This window comes from Eumetopias jubatus, unplaced genomic scaffold (genome assembly GCF_037043125.1).
Source record: "Eumetopias jubatus isolate StellerSeaLion01/CBP00866 unplaced genomic scaffold, mEumJub1_p1.0 scaffold_5, whole genome shotgun sequence".
Taxonomy (NCBI): Eukaryota; Metazoa; Chordata; class Mammalia; order Carnivora; family Otariidae; genus Eumetopias; species Eumetopias jubatus.
The window spans coordinates 143,126,780-143,151,815 of record NW_028274811.1 but is presented as its reverse complement, the minus strand read 5'-3'; the positions used below and the strand labels follow the sequence as shown (position 1 = coordinate 143,151,815).

The window sequence follows — 25,036 nt, the reverse complement described above, 5'->3', positions numbered from 1 at the left end:
GATAACCTGGAAGAAATGGGTGCATTCCTAGAGATGTATCAACTACCAAAACTGAACCAGGAAGAAATAGAAAACCTGAACAGACCTATAACCACTAAGGAAATTGAAGAAGTCATCAAAAATCTCCCAACAAACAAAAGCCCAGGGCCACATGGCTTCCCAGGGGAATTCTATCAGACATTTAAAGAAGAATTAATACCTATTCTCCTGAAACTGTTCCAAAAAATAGAAATGGAAGGAAAACTTCCAAACTCATTTTATGAGGCCACCATTACCTTGATCCCAAAACCAGACAAAGACCCCATCAAAAAGGAGAATTACAGACCAATATCCTTGAGGAACATGGATGCAAAAATTCTCACCAAAATACTAGCCAATAGGATCCAACAGTACATTAAAAGGATTATTCACCCCGACCAAGTGGGATTTATCCCTGAGCTGCAAGGCTGGTTCAACATCCGTAAATCAATCAACGTGATACAATACATGAACAAAAGAAAGAACAAGAATCATATGATCCTCTCAATAGATGCAGAAAAAGCATTTGACAAAGTACAGCATCCTTTCTTGATCAAAACTCTTCAGAGTATAGGGATAGAGGGTACATACCTCAACATCATAAAAGCCATCTATGAAAAACCTACAGCGAATATCATTCTCAACGGGGAAAAGCTGAGAGCTTTCCCCCTAAGGTCAGGAACGTGGCAGGGATGTCCACTATCACCACTGCTATTCAACATAGTATTAGAAGTCCTAGCCACAGCCTTCAGACAACAAAAAGAAATCAAAGGCATCCAAATCGGCAAAGAGGAAGTCAAACTCTCACTCTTTGCAGATGATATGATACTTTATGTGGAAAACCCAAAAGACTCCACCCCAAAACTGCTAGAACTCATACAGGAATCCAGTAAAGTAGCAGGATATAAAATCCATGCACAGAAATCAGTGGCATTCCTATACACCAACAACAAGACAGAAGAGAGACAAATCAAGGAGTCGATCCCATTTACAATTGCACCCAAAACCATAAGATACCTAGGAATAAATTTAACCAAAGAGGCAAAGGATCTGTACTCAGAAAACTATAAAATACTCCTGAAAGAAATTGAAGAAGACACAAAGAAATGGAAAAACGTTCCATGCTCATGGATTGGAAGAACAAACATTGTGAAGATGTCAATGCTACCTAGAGCAATCTACACATTTAATGCAATCCCCATCAAAATACCATCCACTTTTTTCAAAGAAAGGGAACAAATAATCCTAAACTTTGTATAGAACCAGAAGAGACCCCGAATAGCCAGAGGAATATTGAAAAAGAAAAGCCAAGCTGGTGGCATCACAATTCTGGACTTCCAGCTGTATTACAAAGCTGTCATCATCAAGACAGTATGGTACTGGCACAAAAACAGACACATCGATCAATGGAACAGAATCGAGAGCCCAGAAATAGACCCCCAACCCTATGGTCAACTCATCTTTGACAAAGCAGGAAGGAATGTCCAATGGAAAAAAGACAGTCTCTTCAACAAATAGTGTTGGGAAAATTGGACAGCCACATGCAGAAGAATGAAACTGGACCATTTCCTTACACCACACACAAAAATAGACTCCAAATGGTTGAAAGACCTAAACGTGAGACAGGAGTCCATCAAAATCCTAAAGGAGAACACAGGCAGCAACCTCTTTGACCTCAGCCACAGCAACTTCTTCCTAGAATCATCGCCAAAGGCAAGGGAAGCAAGGGCAGAAATGAACTATTGGGATTTCATCAAGATAAAAGGCTTTTGCACAGCAAAAGAAACAGTCCACAAAACCAAAAGACAACCGACAGAATGGGAGAAAATATTTGCAAATGACATATCAGGTAAAGGGCTAGTATCCAAAATCTATAAAGAACTTATCAAACTCAACACCCAAAGAACAAATGATCCAATCTAGAAATGGGCAGGAGACATGAACAAACATTTTTCCAAAGAAGACATCCAAATGGCCAACAGACACATGAAAAAGTGCTCAACATCGCTCGGCATCAGGGAAATCCAAATCAAAACCTCAATGAGATACCACCTCACACCAGTCAGAATGGCTAAAATTAACAAGTCAGGAAACGACAGATGTTGGCGGGGATGCGGAGAAAGGGGAACCCTCCTACAGTGTTGGTGGGAATGCAGGCTGGTGCAGCCACTCTGGAAAACAGTATGGAGGTTCCTCAAACAGTTGAAAATAGAGCTACCATATGATCCAGCAATTGCACTACTGGGTATTTACCCCAAAGATACAAATGTAGGGATCCGAAGGGGTATGTGCACCCCGATGTTTATAGCAGCAATGTCCCCAATAGCCAAACTGTGGAAAGAGCCAAGATGTCCATCGACAGATGAATGGATAAAGAAGATGTGGTATATATACACAATGGAATATTATGCAGCCATCAAAAGGAAGGAGATCTTGCCATTTGCAACGACATGGATGGAACTGGAGGGTGTTATGCTGAGTGAAATAAGTCAATCAGAGAAAGAGATGTATCATATGACCTCACTGATATGAGGAATTCTTAATCTCAGGAAACAAACTGAGTGTTGCTGGAGTGATGGAGGGTGGGAGGGATGGGGTGGCTGGGTGATAGACATTGGGGAGGGTATGTGCTATGGTGAGCGCTGTGATTTGTGCAAGACAGTTGAATCACGGATCTGTACCTCTGAAACAAATAATGCAACATATGTTTAAAAAAAAAAGAAAAAGAAGAAGACAGCAGGAGGGGAAGAATGAAGGGGAGTAAGTTGGAGGGGGAGACGAACTATGAGAGACATTGGACTCTGAAAAACAAACTGAGGGTTCTAGAGGGGAGGGGGTGCGGGGATGGGTTAGCCTGGTGATGGGTAGTAAAGAGGGCACATTCTGCGTGGAGCACTGGGTGTTATGCACAAAGAATGAATCATGGAACACTACATGAAGAACTAATGATGTAATGTATGGTGATTAACATAATAATAAAAACTTTAAAATAAAAAAATAAATTAAATAAATAAATAAATAATAAAATAAAATAAAAAAATAATATCCCCTAAAGTAAACAGTACAATTTAAAGCAATTTGGAATTATGAAAGCAATCTGTGTACTAAATAGCAGGTAAATGACCAAACACTACAATGGGACAAGAGTTACAGAAAAAAAGAAAGTTATCTCTGAAGGAAAACAGAACTACTATTTGCTTTTTTTTTTTTAAGATTTTATTTGTTTACTTAGAGAGAGAGAGCACAAGCAGAGGGGAGGAGCCAAGGGAGAAGCTCACTACCCACTGAGCAGGGAGCCCCACGTGGGGCTTGATCCCAGGATCCTGGGATCACGACCTGAACGGAAGGCAGACACAGATGCTTAACCAACTGAGCCACACAGGCACCCCTGCTACTTGTTTTTCATTCAGGATTTTAAAACAGAAAACCTATTTTGGGATAAGGTTTTAGGTGTAAGCTCATTTGTATGGCTGATTTAAACATGGTTCTGTTGAACTATGACTTTAAGTCCTCCAATCTATAAGAAGATAGTTCCTTTTATAATTGATAATAAGGAGCAAAATTAATCAAAATCATTTTGTCTATAAGCATTTTCCCATCAAAGGGATTATCTCAACACACACACACACACACACACACACACACACACACACACACACACACAGGTAAACATTTGTGTTATATACTAAGGCTGCCATGTAAATTCTTTATATAAACTGTGATAATATGAAAATGATCCCCAAAGTGAGTAAACAAGTACAGTGGTAATGCAGGACAATTTCAGGAAACATATTATTTATTAATTAAGTGATCAAAAATTAAGTGGCGCAACAAAGATGCAAATGACAACTAAAATGATGTGTGTACCTAAACTGCATCTGTAACTATGGTTTTGAAATCAGTAAAAGGAAACAGATGAGCTTTTCAGAGTTCTCAGTTCTAAGGGATCACCCAGGCTCTCATTCCCAAAGGTTACTTCTCTTCTACACCTTACACTGGTAGTTAAAATAAAAAGATTAAACAATATAATCTAGATTTATTTTTTCTCCATACCAGTGAGCTGGTGATAACAACATCTATTTAAGGGTCTTCATTAAATTATTTTTCCTGTTGGTTCCACCGAGTTTGGGTGGAACACCCAAAGGTGTTTACAGGTGTTTACACCACCAAAGGAAATCACACACCTGTTTGTTCATCTGGGATTTTGAACAAGGTGACCCCTGAGGCTTTGTGTTGTGTGGCCAATAGAAGCTTGTTAATCTAGATTCGTGTTTTTCTCCTAATAGTATATAGCTGTCTTTGAGTTTCTGTCTTATTCTCTAAGATGAAGGTAAGAGTGAACCTAAGAAATTTGTTTTGTTCTTTTTTAAAGGATAGTTGCTGAAGAACTACTGGTTTGCTGCCTGTTTAAAATGGTCTTGATACCTTGCCTTCTGGTGACAACAGCAGGCTGCCTACATCTACTCACAGGTACATCAGGTCAACAACTGAATATGACCTTGATATGACCTTGAACAGCTCACACATTTAAAATGACTGCTTTGGAACACAGAGAAAATATAAAGTCATTAAAAATCTGCCTTCCCCGCATTCCCATGCTCTGGGGCTTGCATTTGCTTCTGAAAGCAAACAAACCTGAGGGGCCAGCAGGCTGTACAGCCGGGCACTGACGAGACCGGATCTCATGTGATAACAAGGGTCCTCACTGCCAGTATCTCCAAGACACTGGACAGCTGGTGAATTTATGGATTCAAAGAAGAATGGCCTTTCCCGAGCCACCTTTCACAAGAAGAATTGACAGATCAGTGAAGGTTGAATTCATCCTGACTGTAGGAGAACCCACCCTTTGCTTCAGCTTGATGTGTAAGGGAATTCCTTAGAAGCTTTCTAATAGCAGCTTCTCACTGGTGGGGTCTTCCCTGCTTCCAATACCCACCCTTGGCTCAATAGCATTTTATATTGATGGAGTATTCACAATACTCACCTAAGAAGAGATCATAGAAAGATGGCATTGTCACAGAAGTCAAAGAAACACTTTTTGAATCTGTAGGCTCTATTCAAATGAGTTACCCAATTTCCAGAAAGCCCCAGAGATCAGCTCAGACCCACCTGCCACCACCCAGGCTGAGATGATTCAGCAACACGAGCGAATTCAGGGGTGTGGTGGGAAGACGAGATGCTACAAAAGAAAAGGCTGCTTGCAGGAAATACATTCTGAAAAGCCTTCAAAATTAAGTCCAACAGCTCACTACTTGCGTTAGAGGAGAAAAATACAGGTTACATGTTGTATAATCATGTGGTTCAGGGTAAGAGGACCCTCTAATATTATAAGAGAGTGAGGGTCCCGTTCTTATGGCCATACTTTTCCTAAGAATTATCTACTGTGAGCCTGGAATGGATTCGGATCACGAGACAACAGTAAAGGAATAATTTTCTCAAGACACTCAAGGTACTTTTCCAGGGGGTAAGAAAAAGCCCAGCCTGGGATCCATATTGGCTTTTCAAGGCTGTTCAGTGTCTTTTCAAAGGAACTTAAAGCGCTCCTCGCTTCATCTTAAACTTCTAACAATTACGACTCCAGGGCTGGAGCTGTTTTGTTGCAAACAAAATCTGTCAGACCAAATTATTTCTTCCAAGGAAACGATATTCATCTCAGCTGAATGTGAGAAAACCAAAGACAAGGATATCTTTTCAAACTGCCATCAAGACCCCTTACCTCCCCGAAGCCAATGCCACAGGTGAAAGCTGAGCCTAACATACGGGTAACGGCCGCTGCCCCAAAGACTCAGGGATTCCCTGCTTGACACTGCATGCTGTGGATCAAGAATCCCAGTCCTTCCTGAACTAAGGATATGGCAGTGGTAGGCTTCCTCAACCAGCTTGACTCAGACTCCAAAAATAAACAAGCACACATTCTGAAGGCTGTTATTACTTCAGTAGCTAGTCTGCGGTAGGAACTCCAGCCTCAGTTCCTGCCATTCTGAGGTCACTAACTACGTGAATCTACAAAGTCAGATTTAATGCTTTTAGTGCAACTTCCAACCATAGGACTCTATGATTCATGCACTATAAACTAAAAAATAAAAAGAATATTCATAAAAAAGGAAACAAGAGAGGGGAAGAGGCAGCAAAGAAGCAAGAGAGAAACATATGGAGGGACTCAGAAGACCAAGCATGAAACATACAAAAAAAAAAAAAAAATCAAAATAATGGGAAGGACAGATTCCAAAGATTTTTCCAATAGTTTTAACCTAAATAAATCTTGAGGTCAGTGTAAAAGGGGGCTATAAAATAAACTAGACTCATTGCTACTGAACCCAGGAGAAAATCAATAGCAACTCTTAAGAGTTCATGCAGTTCTACCAAAGCAGTCCTATTAAAATCCTCTAGACTTCTTTAAGATTCACATATTCTGTAGAAAAAATGCTGACTCAAAACAAGGTTTATAAATTATTGGCTATTTTTTTATTGATCATTAAGTTATTCCACCAAATAGAAGTAGAGAAAACAGATACATAACTAAGCCAGCAGCCTCCAGAAGGTGCTCCCCAAAGCTCCAGATCCACAAATATCTGTCTTGTCACAACATACATAGAGGTTTCTCATAGGCAACATTAAGGACTGAGAATGTTGTCTGTTAGCTGGTTTTAATCCTAGTGGTTTGAAGCCATGAGTTTTAATTTTATATTCCAAAAGCATAATAATGAATTGCATGGAAGAAAAACCTAGCTGTAGTCTAGAAACCTAAAAGTCAACAGGTGAACAGAACTCACGATCATGCAAACTCTTCAGAAAAATGAAGCAATATAAGACCAGAATAATGATGCTGAGCATGAGACTGATATTCTCATAGTTACATCATTAGTCTACACAAAATCAATGGATATATGTGATTTATGAGACAGATGCAACATAGAGGGTAATTGGTTAGTAATTACCCATGACACCTGGGAATTAACAATGGAAAAAAACACAGGAATAAAAGGAGGGCCTCAATCCTCTTACAACTTTTATCATATTATTTTCATCAATGAAAGAATCACAACACAATGCCAAAAAGAGGTGGTCACACATCACTCACCTGCTTCTCTGTGCGGATGACTCTCCCCAGTAACTGATCTTCCAGACCTTTCATGGTGACAGTGAAGTCAATGATAGAGGTCCGAGCGCTTATTTCAGGGGTGTAGGCTGGATTGGGCAGTTTGGTGGTGATGTAGAGTCTGAAGCCATCCATCACATCTACTTCCTTATCACCAACTTTCACCTTTATTATAAAAATAAAGTCAAAAGTAATAAAAGAGACATATACCTTACTGTGTCCTTTTCTCCACAGGATCAAGCATTGCTTTAAAGAATTATACAACTGGAGATCTTTGTATACTGAAAAAGAAGTGGTCATTAGGCATTCAGAGGGCTTCAGACCACTAGGATGAAAGGAAGGAAGGTGGCTAGGAAGGAAGGGAGGGAGAGAGGGAGGGAGGAAGTTCAATATATGCCAGTATATACCATAAATGTAGAATTCAGCACCAAAATTGGTGTGATCATACCACAGAGGTGAGATGGATTACTCATCCAAAATTTGGCTCAGAGGTCAAGACTGATGACATCACGTAAGCACCAAAAGGGTATGAAAGGTTTATTACTCACATAATGAGCTTTCTGAGGAGATTAAAGTAGACCCCCAACCAGGTCCCAAAAATTGATTGAAAGGGTAGGGAAAAGCAGCTGTTGTAGGGTTTTATGGTGACTGGGGGTAGGGTTGGGATAAATGTTCCCACACAGGGCATGAACAGAGGATTGCATGGTTTGATTTTCCCACCAGTGTCAAAGGCAAGAGCCCCAGGTTTTCTTATCAGCTTGCCCAGATTTGGGACAGAAGGGGTGAGGGTCATAATGGGTTTTGAAAGATGTCTACAGTAACTCATCAAAATGGAGTCAGACTCTATCACACAAAAGAAGTAGGTTATTTCTAAAAGGACTGCTCTTGAAAATTTTAATTCCAACTCAGGAAGTGTAGAAGAGAAAAAACAAATGCCTCTTGCCACTGACTCAAATTTCAGTTGTTGCCTATTGAGAAAATTTCGTCTATGTCACATTTACCTGGCCTCGTTGATAATGGTTCCTCACGTAATTATCAGTAGGTTTAACCTACCTTAAAGGTAGACCCAGTCTTAATGAAGTTCCTCTCCAAAACATTATCCAGTGCTGGATCTAGTTCCTCCCCAACATCTTCAATAAGCAAGGGCCTTCCAAGAGAAAGACTGTCCTCCAGATGGTTTCGGAAGTACTTGTGATTTAGAGATGTGATCTAGAAACAAGATCCAAAGGTTACTGTTGACAATATCACAATGCCATACACAGAGAGAATGGACATTAAATGGTGCCTGAGCATTCTGTCACGGGACACAAATACAGAGATTTTTAGTGAACCTTTTCTGGAACTCATACTTGGTGAGATTGTACAGAAAGCTTAAGCTGTTTCCATCCATTGTACAGAAAGCTTAAACTGTTTCCTTAGCCAACTGTCATTCCCCAGTGCAACCTGTCTTCTCATCACCACCACTCTTGTGACAAATGATCATGGAATAACCATGAAGTGTCCTGGTAGAGGGCTACACACTTAGTGTGATAAACTCCACCCTGCTCCGTTCATCAAGGAGGGATTTAGGCTCTAACAGAGGAGAATCTGAAACCTTCAAAAGATGGCATTAGTAGAGATCCACACAAACGTAAATGTAATTTTTAGAAAAGATTTTAATATTAGAGTTTAGGCTTGCATCTGTTACTGCTCTATCTAGGATTACAGTCTCAACTATTTTCAAATATTTCTTGATTCTCGGACTCGTGTTCATCTGGGGCAATAAAACTTCACAGTAACATAAATATACTCAAACACAAATTACCTGGAGTTCATTCTGGCTTTCTTTATTTTTAATCCAGATCTTCCCTTGAGTTTGTGGATCAATTAACAAAGGATAGCGAGATGACTTTGTGACAATAATTCCATTCTGAATGGATAGGTCATCATTTGGCAGACCTTGGAGGTTCCATTCACTAATAGTAGGAGCATCAATCAACATCTCATTGAGATTTAGACTGTTTCCAAATGGGATTTCCCGGGCTTTCATTTCCTTTTGCCAGTCATATAGCAGCAGATTGCGAAACTCTTGGTTAAATGGACCAGAATAAGATAGAAAAGCTGTAGCCAACAATACATCCCCTAAAACAGAAAACAAAACACCACTGAAATACTTTATAATCAGCCTTGTAATCGTGCAGAATATTAAACATTTTTAACAACCACTCTTAAACTAACTTCCAGAAACCAAACTGTAACCACATTGCTGGGTCTTGGTGAATAAGCAGTAGATCATTGTTAAACAGGGTCCAGATGGTCCACCAAGTAATACCTGTTAGTCGTCAACTAGGTTATTTTGACGCTTGTTGGATGTGAGAGTATGATTTTGGAGCTTAAGAGATACAAAACCTGAGAAGACAGAGCCTCCATTCCAAGTGACCTGGATCAATACGACCATTTGCTCATAGAAGAATTCAAAGTGACCTGATAAGAGGTTTGAAGGTCATTAACACATCGAATAAGGGCTGAATAGATGCCAGACCAATATTCATCCTTCTGAAATATCTGGACACACACACACAGGAATTTGAAGTACTAGAGGTTTGGTTTGTATTCTGATAAAAGTTTCAGTTTGCTAACTCCCTAACAGAGTCAACACATAATCTGACTGATACAGGAATTTACATACCTACAAGTCTTTTTGTTTGTGCAGCAAACTCTTTACTTTGTTCTGTCCATCTTTCTTTTTCTCCCACCAAGCCACCGATCAGAGTGGAGGCAGTCTGCATCTTTCGTCTGCAGCGCTCCGCATCTTCGAGCAATGTCTAAAAAAAGGCCAGAATCAGAAGAAAACTTTTGTTCAGAAAAATACAGCCTCTGGCTCAAGAATATAATTTTAAACCATTATATATTATCTGCCCTTCTAAGACCTGTGAGCCACTTATCCCATAGGAAGCATAAGATTCAATTCCTGTGTGCCTGGGTTAGCCAAAGCCCAGCTCTTAAACCTTCACATGGGGTCCTGAGCCCATGGGTCAGCGTCTCCCCAGGTGTTAATAACTAAGAGATAATAAAAATTTTCTTCATTCATGACTTCCCTATGAAGAAAAACACAGATAAACTACAAGCATACTTACTAATATATAGCACAAAAAAGGTAAAACGATACATATCCCTACTTGAAAATCAGGAATATTTTTCCTGTTAAAGTTCTAGCATCATTACTGCTTGATCTAAGTGCACATCTTCTTTGACTTGAGGTGAAACTTTAGATTATCTTCAGATTGCGCTCTTCTGAGGCTCACTCACATTTCCCAGTGACACCTGACTCAGCAGGTCCCTCTCTGGTGCTCTGGGTATCAGTAAAAGACCTTGAACCAGACTTCCACACACTTTTGCCACTCAATACTCCATTCTTAAAAACAAATGGTCCTCTTTCTCCTTAAGACAACTGCTAATTCTACTTGTAAAAACATATATGTATGAAATAATAGTGGGGACAGATAAAGATCTAGCTACAAGACCAGTCATTGGAAGTTCACTTATAACATGTGTATGTTACACATAATATATAATTGTTATATTTGCTAAATGTCTAGTAATAGAGAAATATTTAAATGAATTATGGTGTACCCATGAATAAGACTACTCTGAAGCCATTAAAAATTATCTTATAAAAATTTTTATAACCAAGAAAATATTCATGATATATTTCTACGTTAAAAATTCAATTTATAAACAGTATATATTGAATTATGTTATATATTCAAATGTTATATTTTACATATATTTTTAAATGTATGTAAATCAAGGAATGTGTTCAGATAGGAAACGAAAAAGAGCAAATATTTTTAGTGTTCATTTCCAGGATTCTCTATGTGTATTTTCCATAAGGAGCATGAGTTGCTTTTGTAATAATAACACAATACAGTGTTTTTTAAAAGCAAGATATTTATTCTAGTTTGTTCTCTGGGACTCTATTCTACTCTATTTTCCTTTCCCTGCAGAGTTAATGTAGGAAACCTAAAAGCCCAGCTGAGGTGTACCACATCTATATTGCCCATATTATTTGTTTGTTTCTCCCCAAGAAGAAAGATGCCAACTGGGAAGTGTGATCCTACAAATCATTTATGTCTGCCTACCTCTGAAACAAACTTTTCATGTAAAAGATATTTTCTTTTAAATTAAGTTGTCTTCCCAAAATTCCCCATCCCCACTCCCAATTGGCCAAATAAGGAAATGGCCAGGGCCCCCCCTCTGGCCTTTTTTTTCCTGGGAACCCATGCCCCTTTAGGGGATGAAAATAGCGAGAAGGGGAGAGGAGCAGACGTCGGAGAGCACAGGAGCCAGAAGCAGCTCTTCCTCTGAGCCTGACTGGGGCAGTGAGCGGACTTCCCCGGGTTCCTCAGGCAGGGCCCCGGTCCACCCTCTATGGGTGCTCCCAGAGGGTAACTAGCCGTCCAGAAGGCCTAGGGAAGTAGGTCCCACAAAGGCACTGCTCTGTGCAGAGAGGAGCAGGGCACACTCTCCTTCAGCACACAGCACAGGCCTGGGGCGGGAGGTTATGGGTCCGACCGTGAGGAACTGTGGATTCAAAGCCCTGCCCCTCCCCACCTTCCATAAGTCCATAAGCCCCTGGGACTCGCATGGAGCTCATGGAGGGGGAAGGAGCCACAGGATGACTAAAGGTCAGGTTCACTCCAGCATGTGGGAGGCAGGTGGACTCACAGCCAGATTTTGTGTGTTTTAATTAAAAAAAACTTGACATTTGTTGAAACAAGTTTTAAAGTCAGAGCCATACCTTTACAGTAGAACTTCTTGTATGGTCCTAATAAGCAGGAGATACTCAAAACCAAAAAAGCATACTGAATGAACTAATTCAAAAATGTTACAACTGAAACATAACAACATGGGGCCTAAAATATTTCTAGTGTATTCAGTAGCGCCTCCAAACAGAAGTGAGTGTCCACCGTGGTAGATAATGATCACACCTTCCCCATAGTTTCTAAAGTAGACTCTTTCGAATTGCAATGCTGATTTTGTCTTTATATGATGATAAGTGAATCCCAAAGAGCATAATTAACAAACCCAAATAGGTGTTGTACAATTACTTCTCTAAAATTTCTAAAAGGCTCTCCTTTTGCTTTCAGGAGTGGAAGTATCACACATTCTGCACATAGTAAAACTGAAGTGTTCATCTAAGTTCCCTTGTTGGGACTCCCATAAGAGATGGGATTATCAGAGCAGGAATCTCAATCCCGACCAGTGAAGACTGAAAACAGGCAGGAGGAAACTCTGTAAAATCATCAAGGGAAGAACAGAGTGAATCTATCTCTTATTTACCAAACACAGGATTTACCAGAGGCAGATACAGACTTTGTGGGGCCAGAAGCTTACATTATCTGTGGGGTGGGGTCCACTTCAAGAAAATCATTAGAGATTCACAAATACAAAACACCCAAGTGAATATGTATTTAGATTGAGAGGGGGGAAGAAACACTACAAAGTCTTGGTGTCTTAGAAACTCAGGTAACTTTCCTCTGAAATTTCTAGGTATTTTATCTGAACGCTTATATGCAAATACTTGCCAATCATAACCTGGTCTCCCTCCCCCTATAACACCCTACGACCCCCAGGAACCCCAGCACCTAGGAGCCTGTGCGCATGAGGAGTTCTGAAACTTAAGCTACATTAGGTGTGTGTTAAAGCTGCCCGAATTTCCAGAAGGAAAGAGGCCCCCATGGAGCTGGAATTAGTATAAATAAGATAAAGAACTTATTGCCCAGTGGATCAGAAATGTATGAACCCAGATTCTGAAAGGTTCTACAGCTGCTAGTTTGCAGACTAGGTTGAGAAGACCGTAGATGGTCATTGTCATCAGATACAACCACGTGGCCAGTCACACTGGTCCAGCAGAGAGGCCTGAAGTGGACACCAGAAGGCCAAGGTCTAGTTCAGACTGTCTAGCCCTATCACCAGGAGCCATCCTCTGGACCTCAGCTTCTTTCTCCAAAATGACAACAAAAAATATCCACCTTGCTTACCTTGCAAGATTATTTCAAAGATTAAAATGAGATAAAGTTGGAAGATGTGGTTTGAAAAACATAACAGAAAGTGTTCCACAAGGGGCTGTTTTCATCACCATCCATAAGGAGACTCAGGATGTTTAAGTTCCAGACCTGACTTCTATCTTGGCTGACCATCCTGACCTCTCACCAACGACCTTGGTGTTAGAAACAAACTTGAGGGCTTAGTGAGGGATGATGTGTGGTTTATGTACTATATATACATTAAATCCTTCCCTGCTGGGAACCAAACCCTTGGAGAGAGAAAGGAGCAAAGGAAGGGTTTACAATAGCCATGTTGGTGTATGACAGGCCCTCCCATGCCGAGGAGTTACCTGCTTTTCGGTCATGGCCTGTTCATACTCCACCTGCACCAAGTCGAGCTCTGCTTGCTTGTCATCCAGCTCAGCCTGGGCCTTCTGCAGATCCTGCATGGCCAAGATGTAACGATTCTCCTGTACCACCAAGTTGACCTGCACAGGACATACCCGAGGCAAATGATGAATGATGAGCAGCCAAGCAAACAGCAAGCATCTCATCTGAGATCCCAGCAAGGCTCATACCTGGTCTGTGCTCTACCCCTAGAGTCTTTTCAAGTTGCATTAAGTAAGGACCAAATCTTAGTGTGGACTTGATATAAATGTTTATAAGCAGAAAATTACAATTCATTCGAAGTCAGCACGTTTTTCCCATAAAGTGCCAGATAGTAAATAGTTTAGATGTTTTGGGCCAAGGGGCAAAATCAAGGCTATCGTTCAGCACTTATTTAAAAACCATTTAAAAAATGTAAAAATGCTTTTTATTTCACAAGCCGTACACATAGAGGTTGTGAGCTAGATTTGGCCCATGGGCCAGAGTTTGCCAGTCCTTAGATCAGAGCACAGCAGTATTAAATGCACAGGTACATTACAGAACATTGTAATATTATTGTAGAAGAAGAAAAAACTGAATATTGAGAACCATCATCACTACCGATGAGGATGCTAAAACAAGATAAAAAATGGAACCTAATTATTCACTGAACGTAAAACAGAGATTTTGTGAGTCGTGGTGATCTTGATGTTGTTCTTGTAGTCTCCATATACTGTTTTCCTTCCATAAAAGAAGTGATACCTTGAGCTGTGACTAATTAAAAATACTGTTTTTAAGGAAGCTACTAAATTTGACTCAAAAGACATATTCAAAAGCAACATAAGCAAAAGACAAGATGTAGAAAACAGTCCATGCTTACAGGAATTTAGATGCTTTAAACAATCTTTTGGAATCAAGTTTTTCCTTTTTAAGTCTCTAAAATGTTAAAATTGACTTTAATGCGGATAATCCACTATTAGGGCCACATTCTCTCTGGAGTTTTTCAGAAGAAAAGGTTATCTTGAAAAAAATTTTTTGAAATAAATTATTTCCATGGAAGGAAAACTTCCAAACTCATTTTATGAGGCCACCATTACCTTGATCCCAAAACCAGACAAAGACCCCATCAAAAAGGAGAATTACAGACCAATATCCTTGAGGAACATGGATGCAAAAATTCTCACCAAAATACTAGCCAATAGGATCCAACAGTACATTAAAAGGATTATTCACCATGACCAAGTGGGATTTATCCCTGGGCTGCAAGGCTGGTTCAACATCCGTAAATCAATCAACGTGATACAATACATGAACAAAAGAAAGAACAAGAATCATATGATCCTCTCAATAGATGCAGAAAAAGCATTTGACAAAGTACAGCATCCTTTCTTGATCAAAACTCTTCAGAGTATAGGGATAGAGGGTACATACCTCAACATCATAAAAGCCATCTATGAAAAACCTACAGCGAATATCATTCTCAACAGGGAAAAGCTGAGAGCTTTCCCCCTAAGGTCAGGAACGCGGCAGGGATGTCCACTATCACCACTGCTATTCAACATAGTATTAGAAGTCCTAGCCACAGCCTTCAGACAACAAAAAGAAATCAAAGGCATCCAAATCGGCAAAGAGGAAGTCAAACTCTCACTCTTTGCAGATGATATGATACTGTATGTGGAAAACCCAAAAGACTCCACCCCAAAACTGCTAGAACTCATACAGGAATTCAGTAAAGTAGCAGGATATAAAATCAATGCACAGAAATCAGTGGCATTCCTATACACCAACAACAAGACAGAAGAGAGACAAATCAAGGAGTCGATCCCATTTACAATTGCACCCAAAACCATAAGATACCTAGGAATAAATTTAACCAAAGAGGCAAGGGATCTGTACTCAGAAAACTATCAAATACTCCTGGAAGAAATTGAAGACGACACAAAGAAATGGAAAAACGTTCCATGCTCATGGATTGGAAGAACAAATATTGGGAAGATGTCAGTGCTACCTAGAGCAATCTACACATTCAATGAAATAAATTATTTCCCTGTCTGACAACCTCAGGCTCTCAAAGTTTAGCAGAATAATTCTTTAAGGGAAAGCCGAAGTTCCATAAGTTACTAGGACCAATGACAGGCAAAAGTGTGGCTTAACAGCTACACTTTAAAAAGGATCTAACTCTTGGGACATTGTCTTCTCAGGTCTTCTGTAAACTGCACCTGTCGCTGTGGCTTAAACAAAAAAGAAAAGCAAGGTAACAATGCCCAACAACTCACTAAAGCAACACACTAATGTCAAAGCCCCAGAGATCTGGCGTATTTTTTTAGAATTTTATTCAGAAAAAACAAATTGAAAACACTTTTAATGAAGCACTCGAAAGTTGCCAACCAAAAGGCACAGAATCCTTCAAGTCCAGCAGCTCACCTCGGGAGCTGTGGGACTCCATGCAGACCACTTACACTCTGGGAGTTTCAGTTTATCCATGAAGATGTTGAAAATCTACCTCCTAGGATGTGTGTGTGAGAGAGGATTAAATAAGATAACATGTAAACACCCACGGCTGGTGCCTGGCATACAACAAGAATTCAATAAATAATAGATGTTGTCGTCCGAGTTTAGTATTTAAGACTCTACTGTTATAAACGTTCTGTTTATGTGGACTGATATTTACCAGTTTTCATGGCTTTCAAGGAGAAATCGCATTATAATTAACGCGAATGGAGTCTAAATTGGCATTAGTTGGTATTTAAGTTTATTCACTACTAGACGTCACTTGGCCCCTTGAGAGGGATTGCCAGACGAAGGAGAAGAGCCCCTCAGGGTCCTCGTCGCTGCTTAGTGTTGAGGAGGTTCCAGCTGGAGTGTAAGGAGTGTCCTTAATCTGCCCTCACTCAGAGGCAGGAGCTTGCCAGGGAAGTCCCTCCAGGAACATGTGAAATTAGAGGCCTCGGTCAGTGATGCCTCATACATGAGCAGACTTGCCCAGTGATAACCTGCACTCCCGCCAACTTTGCCTTCTCCTCAAGCAGTGACTGTGTAGACTCTCTCTAACGGCACTTATTTTCATGACGGAACATTCAGAAGGCCCTGACACAGCCCTGATGCACGTCAGGCTCCCAGGAGCTGGGTGCTCATAAGATCTTAGGGGGCCACTTCCAAGACTGACTTCTCAGAAAGAAAAGCAGAGGTTCTAGGCACAAGTAAAACATTCCCCCTTCTGACGGTGTTCCCTTCACTTCCTACCACAGGATCTAGATTGTCATAAGACTAGGTGGAGGCTAAAATGTCCTGGAACAGGGGAAGGGATTTCCTTGTTCTCATGGAAGCCTTGTTCAGAATGGCCATTATTTGGTACTGATTGCAGCTCATTTTATTTAAAATAATTACAACAAAACAAAAGCAACATGAACTCAACTGCAATTCCCTTAAAAACACTGTAATGCTTACTCACTGGAAAAATTTGCAAAGGATGCCCTGTATTTTTCATTTGATAAGGTGGTTATAATTCAGCCAATATCAGAATGCCCATTTTGGAGCTATGCTGGAAGTCTTCAATGGTCCCAAAATTCATAACGTCGACAGCACGGCATCAATCATTTGCTCTAAAATTCCCTAAACCAAATGAGTCTTTGTTCTTTTAAGTTGCTTTAAGACCCCAAGGGGCTTCAGCCACTGAATAAATGACCCTGGTATGGTAACAGTTAGAAAATAAAATGGGACTTGCAACTTGAGCCCTACCTTCTTTCCACTCTCGATTATTTTTATCATGATTATTAAGTTCCTCGGGTAGTTTATAAGCATAAGTGGATTTCAGTTGATGGTTGAGAGAGATCAGACTCATACAAAAGCAAAATAATCAACCAGGCCACACATGCAACTTTTGAGACATCGGTATTCCGTTTTCAAAGCATGTATTTGCCTCCCCATCTGCTGAAGACTGTCACTGATGGGGATGTGTATGTGCATATGAAGCCTAGAAAAGCAATTACTCAAAGGGAAACAGGCATACTCTCCAATTACATTAAAGAACAGATGACATTCAGTTTCTTACCTGAGAGACAAAGGAGAAGAGCGGAAGTACTATGTCATACCTTACAACCAAGACCAGCCACCAACTGTGTACTTACCCTGCCTCGGACATAAGATTCCTTGGCAGGAGATCTTGGACATTATCAGGGAATTCTATGCTATAGTTTTCTGTGTTTCTTTGATGCTATGGAGGAAAAATATCCAACAGCCCACAGTGGACTTGGCATCCTTATAGAGAGTCCATGCTTAAAGGCTTGCACAACTCTGACTGGAGTGGTTATTACAGAGAAGAGAAGCATCCTGTGCTCGGCTTTCTGTCACTTGCTCTCCCCGTGGACTCGAATACAACCACACCAGAGGCCAAAGGTTGCTGTGCTATCTGAAAAGACAAGGCCAGTTGACCTCAAAGGCTCTTCCAGGCATGTATCGTGGTTTTACCTAGGAGGCTCACCTTCAGAGGCAACACTTCTCTGTTGATAGAAAAGAAGGAAGCCATGGCTCTGGTCCAGGAACAAAGACCAGCTACGTTCCCACATACGCGTTTAGCAGTTTCAATGTTGTAGTCTGTCATTTCAAAGTAAGGATTCAAAAATTCTATCACTTCTTCATTGATTGTATCTTTTGGGAATTGCTATGAAAGAAAAAGAGTAAAATTAAGTCAAAATACTTCTTTCCATGAAGTCATACTCACATCATGCTTACAATGCCACTGGTATTATTCAACAACCAAGAATGGATGAATGACATCACATTTTGTTGATATCTCAGGATATTGGGCCAAAGTCCTGAAAGCAAAAACAGAGTAAGCAGTGACAGCAAAGAAGTCAGAGCATACTTTAGCTTCTGTGAACAAGAGATACCAACCCTCAATAAATGTTCTGGGATCGAGGGAAAGAGTAAAAGGTGATGAATACTAATATGGTTACTAAAATTTCCAAAGCAATAACATTCTCATGTCATTAATCCTAAATAGGTGAATTGTAAGCCCATAAAATCAATAATGGAAAACAAATACACTCAGGTATACTCAGCCTAAGGACAAAATCTATTTAGCATTTAGCAGCAACTAAATGCTTCATACATTCAAAGAGAGGTTGTATTAAATTCATCTGAAATTCAAAGTTAACAACCTGGACATTAGGTCTTGAGGGCAATGAATTAATTTTTAATCATAAAATTATCCATAATGTGAGAGAACTGTTATCTTCTGAAGGAATATAAAATTGAAAAAGTGGATTTTGAATGCTTTCTTACGTCAAGAGAAGACTGGCCAACCAATGAACCTCGACCTTCCTCAATAGGTGTTTGATCCTCTCAAAGAAGACGATTAGATCTTCTCCAAGTAGAAAGGAATGCAGTGCCTACATAACAGCTTTCACAGAACATACATGAGATAGGATGGAACCCACACTCTCATTTAGACATCTTCCACTACAAGTTTCTTTTATGACACTTGAGAAACAGTGAAGCCAGAAGAAAAGCCAGAAGAATATTTGAGAGCCATGGAAGGGCAGTGGTGATAAAAGGCAAGTGGCAAGGGAGCTTCCAGAAGCAGGGGCCCTGCCACCAGTCACATTGGACAGGAGTCTTGAGTCACCCACCAGGATCCTCTGTGAGGTCCAACTCCTCTGTCACACTTTGCTGTTAAAACTGCTTAAGTCTCCTCCATCGCCACACGCACCCATCCGAGTTAACCTCTCCTCCACTCAAACAGCCTGTTACTCCTTCTCGGTGGCACTGACATCATAGAGTCCCATATTTTATTTATCTGGGGCAGGTCTGCACGGCCACCAGTTTCATAAGCTTCCCACTGCTGCAGCTGCTGTAAGGTGCCTCACAAGATGCTCCAGCCACCTGGCAACGTGGCATTGAAAACGGAATGAAAGGCAATGCTAAGCTCATTGCTTGGGACATAGACATGACTTGGGTGTTCCCAGGTAGCTGTGTCAAGATCCAAATATGAAAGATAAAACAATAAAACTTCTAGAAGAAAACACAGAAGCATTTATTCTGCCTTAGAGGCAGAGGAGCAAAGATTTCCCGAATAGAACCCAGAAAGCACAATTAAGGAAAACAGTGATAAATTGGACTACATTAAACTTAAGAATGTCTGTGGATCAAAGGACACATTTAATGGAATGAACCACTAAGGCAGAAAGTGGAAGAAGATATTTGCAAATTACTCATGTTTTATAGAAAGAAATTCTACCCATTAATAAAAAACTTTAATGGACAAGAGCCCTAAATAGGCATTTAACAAAAGAATTCCCAAGAGGTTCATAAACTGATGAAAGAGTCCCAGCATCATTATTTACCAGGGAAATGCAAACTAAACCCACAATAATAAGACACCACTACAAACCCATCAGAATAGAGAAAAGCAGAAAATAGTTAAGATGTAGAACAACTTAGAATGGCTAAAATGAATAACTCAGGAAACAACAGATGTTGGCGGGGATGCGGAGAAAGGGGAAACCCTCTTACACTGTTGGTGGGAATGCAAACTGGGGCAGCCACTCTGGAAAACAGTATGGAGGTTCCTTAAAAAGTTAAAACTAGAACGTAGAACTACCCTATGACCCAGCAATTGCACTACTAGGTATTTATCCAAAGGATACAAAAATAGTGATTCGAAGGGGCACCTGCACCCCAATGTTTACAGCAGCAATGTCCATCTTTCCAATATGGAAGGAGCCCAGATGTCCATCGACAGATGAATGGATAAAGAAGAGGTGGTGTATATACACAATGGAATACTACTCAGCCATCAGAAAGAATGAAATCTTGCCATTTGCAAAGACGTGGATGGAACTAGAGGGTGTTATGCTAAGGGAAATAAGTCAATCAAAGAAAGACAAATACCATATGATTTCATTCATATGGGGAATTTAAGAACAAAACACATGAACATAAGGAAAGGGAAGGAAAAATAAAGTAAGATGAAAACACAGAGGGAGGCAAACCATAAGAGACTCTTAACTCTAGGAAACAAACTGACGATTGCTAGAGGGGAAGTGGGTGGGGGGCTGGGGTAACTGGGGGATGGGCATTAAGGAGGGCACGTGATGTGATGAGCACTGGGTGTTATATGCAACTGATGAATCATTAAATTCTACCCCTAAAATTAATAATACACTATATTTTAACTAAATTGAATTTAAATAAAAAAAATTTTTTAAAAGATGTAGAACAACTTATATACTGCTGGCAGATATGTAAACCAATACAGCTATTTTTCGAAAACTCCTTGGCACTACCTATGAAGCACTTTAAATGTATACAGAAGGTAGCTACACTTGTGGTGAGCATAGCACAATATACAGAGTTGTCCAATCACTGTGTTGTACACCTGAAATTAATGTAACATTGTGTGTCAACTATACTTCAATCAAAAAAAAAAAAAACTTACATCTATTAAGAAAATGTATAACCTAAGACCCAGAAATTCCATTCCTGAGTAGAGAGCCAATTGAAATGCAAATACACCCACCAAATTACCTATAGACCAGTATTCATAGTAGCTTTAGCTTTATTTATAATAGCCAAAAACTAGTAACAACCCAAAAATCCACCAACAGTACAATGGACAAATAAATTGAAACATATGATAGCATTTCACACTGTGCTGGTTCATACATGCTCATGAGGAACCATTGCTATATTTGCAGGGATTTTGCAAACTTATTAAATAGAACCATTATTAATAATTAAATTATATAAACTTACAGTTATATAAACTTATAATAATTAAATTATATAAACTTACAATTTAAGTTTCATTTAAAATAAAAATAACACATAGGAGAAGAAGTAATCACTTTCTATTATTTTACTACATTTTACTACCTATGTTCTGAGGTCGTTTATATCGTTTGTACCCACATGGGGGTACATTCCTACTATTCTACTAGGCACCTCTCCCCAGCTCTACATTCAACAAGATCATTTTGGTAGCTTGAAATTGGCCATTGTGGGGATATTTACACCATGGAAATTGGCAAACACTACAAATTAGACTTTTTGTTCTTTTTTTTTTCTTTTTTCTCCCCTGAGAACCAGTTGTTTTAAATATTTACCACATACTACCACTTCACATACTGAACAGCTATATAGCAATGAAAAAAGAATGAAATACTACCCTTGCAAAATAAGAATGAATCTCAAAGCCTTGTTGAATAAAAGAGACCAAAACAGAAGAGGTCACATGACATGATTTCTTATCTATAAATTTCAAAACGAACAAAATTAATTATCAGGATAAAGATCAGAATAATGGTTATCTTAGGGGAATTTACTGACTGGTTTGGGACACCAGAGAGATTTCTGGGGTCTAGAAATACAAATCTTGATTTCTGTGTTCATTAACAGGTATATACTTATGTAAATATTCATTAATCTGTGTACTTAACATTTGTACATGTTATCATATGTAAGTTCTACATCAAAATTAAAAACACGCAAATTACTCAAAAAATTACTATTGAGATTTGCAAAATATACATATATTTGTATTCATAGCATATAATACATGCACATACGTATTGCTTTCTTAATATAATTTTTAAAATTTTTATTTAAACATGTCACTGATGATGCCTTAAAAGCCTAAAATCTGTCAGGAAAGGCTCTAATGCTTGTTTTTAAAGCTCTAATGTCTTGTTTTTGAAAGAAAATTCTAATCTGAAAAAATACTTAAATATGTGTTCAATATATGTATGTAGAATGTTATCAAGGCTTGAAAAAGAAGGAAATCCTGCCATTTGTGGAGGACATTATGCAAAATGAAATAATCCAGACACAGAAAGGCAAATCCTGCATGTCTCACTAATATATAGAATCTAAAATAGTCAAACTCCTAGAAGCAGAGAGTAGAATGGTGGTTGCCAGGGGAAGGGGAAGGGAAATGGGAAGATGTTGGTCAAGGGGTACAAAGTATCAAGTTGCAAGAAGAATAAGTCCTGTAGACCTCCTGCACAGCAATATGAATACAGTTAACAACATTGTATACTCCAAATTTTCTAAGTGTTCTCACCACAAAATAAAATGGCAACCGTGAAGTCATGGAAACTTTAGCTTGACTGTGGCAATGATTTCACAATGTATACATAACTCTAAATATCAAGTTATACACCTTAATACAGAGAATTTTTCTTTGAGAGAGAGAGAACACGTGAGTGAGCGGGGTGGGGAGGGAGGGACAGAGGGAGAGGGGGGAGAGAGAATCCCAAGCAGGCTCCACAACCCTGAGATCATGACCTGAGCCGAAATCAAGAGTCGGACACTTAACCAACTGAGTCACCCAGGCAACCCAACATAGAGAATTTTTATATGTCATTATACCTCAATAAAGATGGCAAAAAATTGAATAAGTAAAAATATGTATGTACAGCAAATTCTTTTCTGAAACTTATTCTACTAAAAGACTCAGACACTCTAATGAAGTCCCCTTTCAGCCCATCATTACTGAACTACCAACCTGTAAGTTCTGTAAGAAGTTTCCTGCAGTCATGAGTTTTAAAGATTCCTGCCAGGACGGAATTGTACAGCTTTTTTCCAGGTCAATTTTCACTGCATTGACTTTCCTTTGAAACAGGAGCAGCACACAATCCATGATCCTCATGATGAGGTGAGGGGGTCGGCCCAACGTGCGGACAGTGGCGATGTCCGAAGGCTTGATGGTCTGCAGGACGAGAGGTCATCAGCCAATCTCAGATAAGAAAGTGTGGACCAACCTTTAGTCTCTAAATGCTATTTTAACAGAGGAAAGCAACCATTTTTGAGTTAGATGCAGAGTCATAAGGTTTAGATGCATGGTTAATCGCCAAGAAACGCATGTCCCCAAAAGTTCAAACTTTTACAATTCAAACTGACAGCAAGAGGAGACACAGTGAGGGAAATGTTGGTGAGCAGCTAAGGAGCTGTGACTTCTCGAAAATTGTACAGACCACTTTGTGTCAGCAAAAAAAAAAAGAGTGTAATCTGAAAGAAAGAGAATACTCAGCACTTGAAGGAGCTACAAGGGATTCTCAACCAGGAAAACTCCAGTACGTGCAGTGCTTTTTACTCATTAGTTATGTAGGTCAAGAATCTGCCTCTCTCTTTAGCAACCCAGATTTGTCACAGTGGACTGACACTAGCAGGTAGCCCCAGGGCTGACAGATTGAATAATTAGAGGTTTCTGAGCTGGGAAATGACCTTTAAATGATGGAACTTAAGCAATACGAATTTCACTAACTCAGAAAAGTCTTGTCCCATTTCTAGTACGGAGATTCTGAGAGAGTAAATTATTTAATAGTCACACAGAAGGATTGGGGTTGCTAATAACTGCTCTATCTCCTACACTCTTTATGGAATAAGTATTAGAAAAACAGTAAATATAAGAATCTGATACAGTCCTATTTCTAGGACAAATAATATACACTCATCCCTTCCAGGTCTTATTTGCATGTGCATACTCCCCATCAAATGAAGGGGACCAATGACCTTCTAATCAAAGCTAATAATCTTTTCTCTGAGGATTAAGGGGAAAAAATGAAGAAGAAAAGCACTGAACATGTTAATTAGAAATGTAACTGTTGACTTTGAAAATGTTTGTTACAGGAGATTAGTCTTTGTGAACACGAGACGACTGGAAGCGAAGGAGAATTTGTGTTCAAGAACTGGAAATGGCAGATAGATCTTGATATGAGATGTATGGCTAGAAAAGAAAGGAGAGAAATATATTAGCAGCCTGTGGGGAAAGTAGGGTCAAATAAACGTTGTATAAGCTGTAAGAGCTAGATGTACTTATTTTACTTTAGCCTTAAAAGGGAACATTCTCAAACAGAATTGGGCTCAATTATGTTAGGTGCCCAGGTAAAAGGAGCTGGGGGAAGACATATATCTAAAGTTCAACCTATTTCAGCTAAGTATTGGATTCCTCTTTTACTCTGCAGGCAAAGCAATATGACTGCTACAGAATTTCCTAGATATCCTTGCAATATTATAGTTATTTAATATCTAGAGGTATTTTGTATGATTGCGTGGAGTCAAATTAGATTTGAGATAGGAAGAGAAAAAATCTTTGCTATTATCTTATTTGTTGTACAGATTTATGTAGCCTGATGCCAAAAAGTTAGTTTGAGTGGATCTGGAACTTCTCAGAATGTATTGGTAGTACCATATTTTAAGATTTCAAAAGTTCACAAAGAAGCAATAAAATGGAGGCAGAACCAATGAAGGAAATTTTTGAAAATCTCTCCAAGACACCCCATCATGTCAGCCCTGTTTCCACCTATTTCAGCATTGATAATTAATTATATAATGCAGAATATCTTAGTGGTAGAGAACATGAAATTAGGAGGATAAAGGAAAATATTTTATAATATCAAAAGGATGACAAGTCTTTTAAATCCTGGGAAAATGTATACCTTTAAGCATGATCTAAGATGCCATATGCCCTGTTTCTATGATGCCATTAGGTTTGGAAGTTTCTTTACACTATCAATATATTCTC

The 25,036-nt window shown here is 39.4% G+C and overlaps 1 protein-coding gene across 2 annotated transcripts in view; it reads right to left on the bottom strand.

The window, feature by feature from the left end:
• DNAH5 (dynein axonemal heavy chain 5) overlaps positions 1 to 25,036 on the bottom strand; it is a 214,577-nt gene that overhangs the window by 41,051 nt on the left and 148,490 nt on the right. For both annotated transcript variants that reach the window (XM_088023719.1, XM_088023720.1), the window contains exons 59-65: positions 23,018 to 23,221; positions 17,993 to 18,172; positions 13,497 to 13,634; positions 9,786 to 9,921; positions 8,922 to 9,238; positions 8,171 to 8,326; positions 7,100 to 7,282 (exon numbers count right to left, since the gene is read on the bottom strand). In XM_088023719.1, coding sequence (XP_087879845.1) covers positions 7,100 to 7,282; positions 8,171 to 8,326; positions 8,922 to 9,238; positions 9,786 to 9,921; positions 13,497 to 13,634; positions 17,993 to 18,172; positions 23,018 to 23,221 — 1,314 coding nt within the window. The remainder of the gene's footprint in view (positions 1 to 7,099; positions 7,283 to 8,170; positions 8,327 to 8,921; positions 9,239 to 9,785; positions 9,922 to 13,496; positions 13,635 to 17,992; positions 18,173 to 23,017; positions 23,222 to 25,036) is intronic.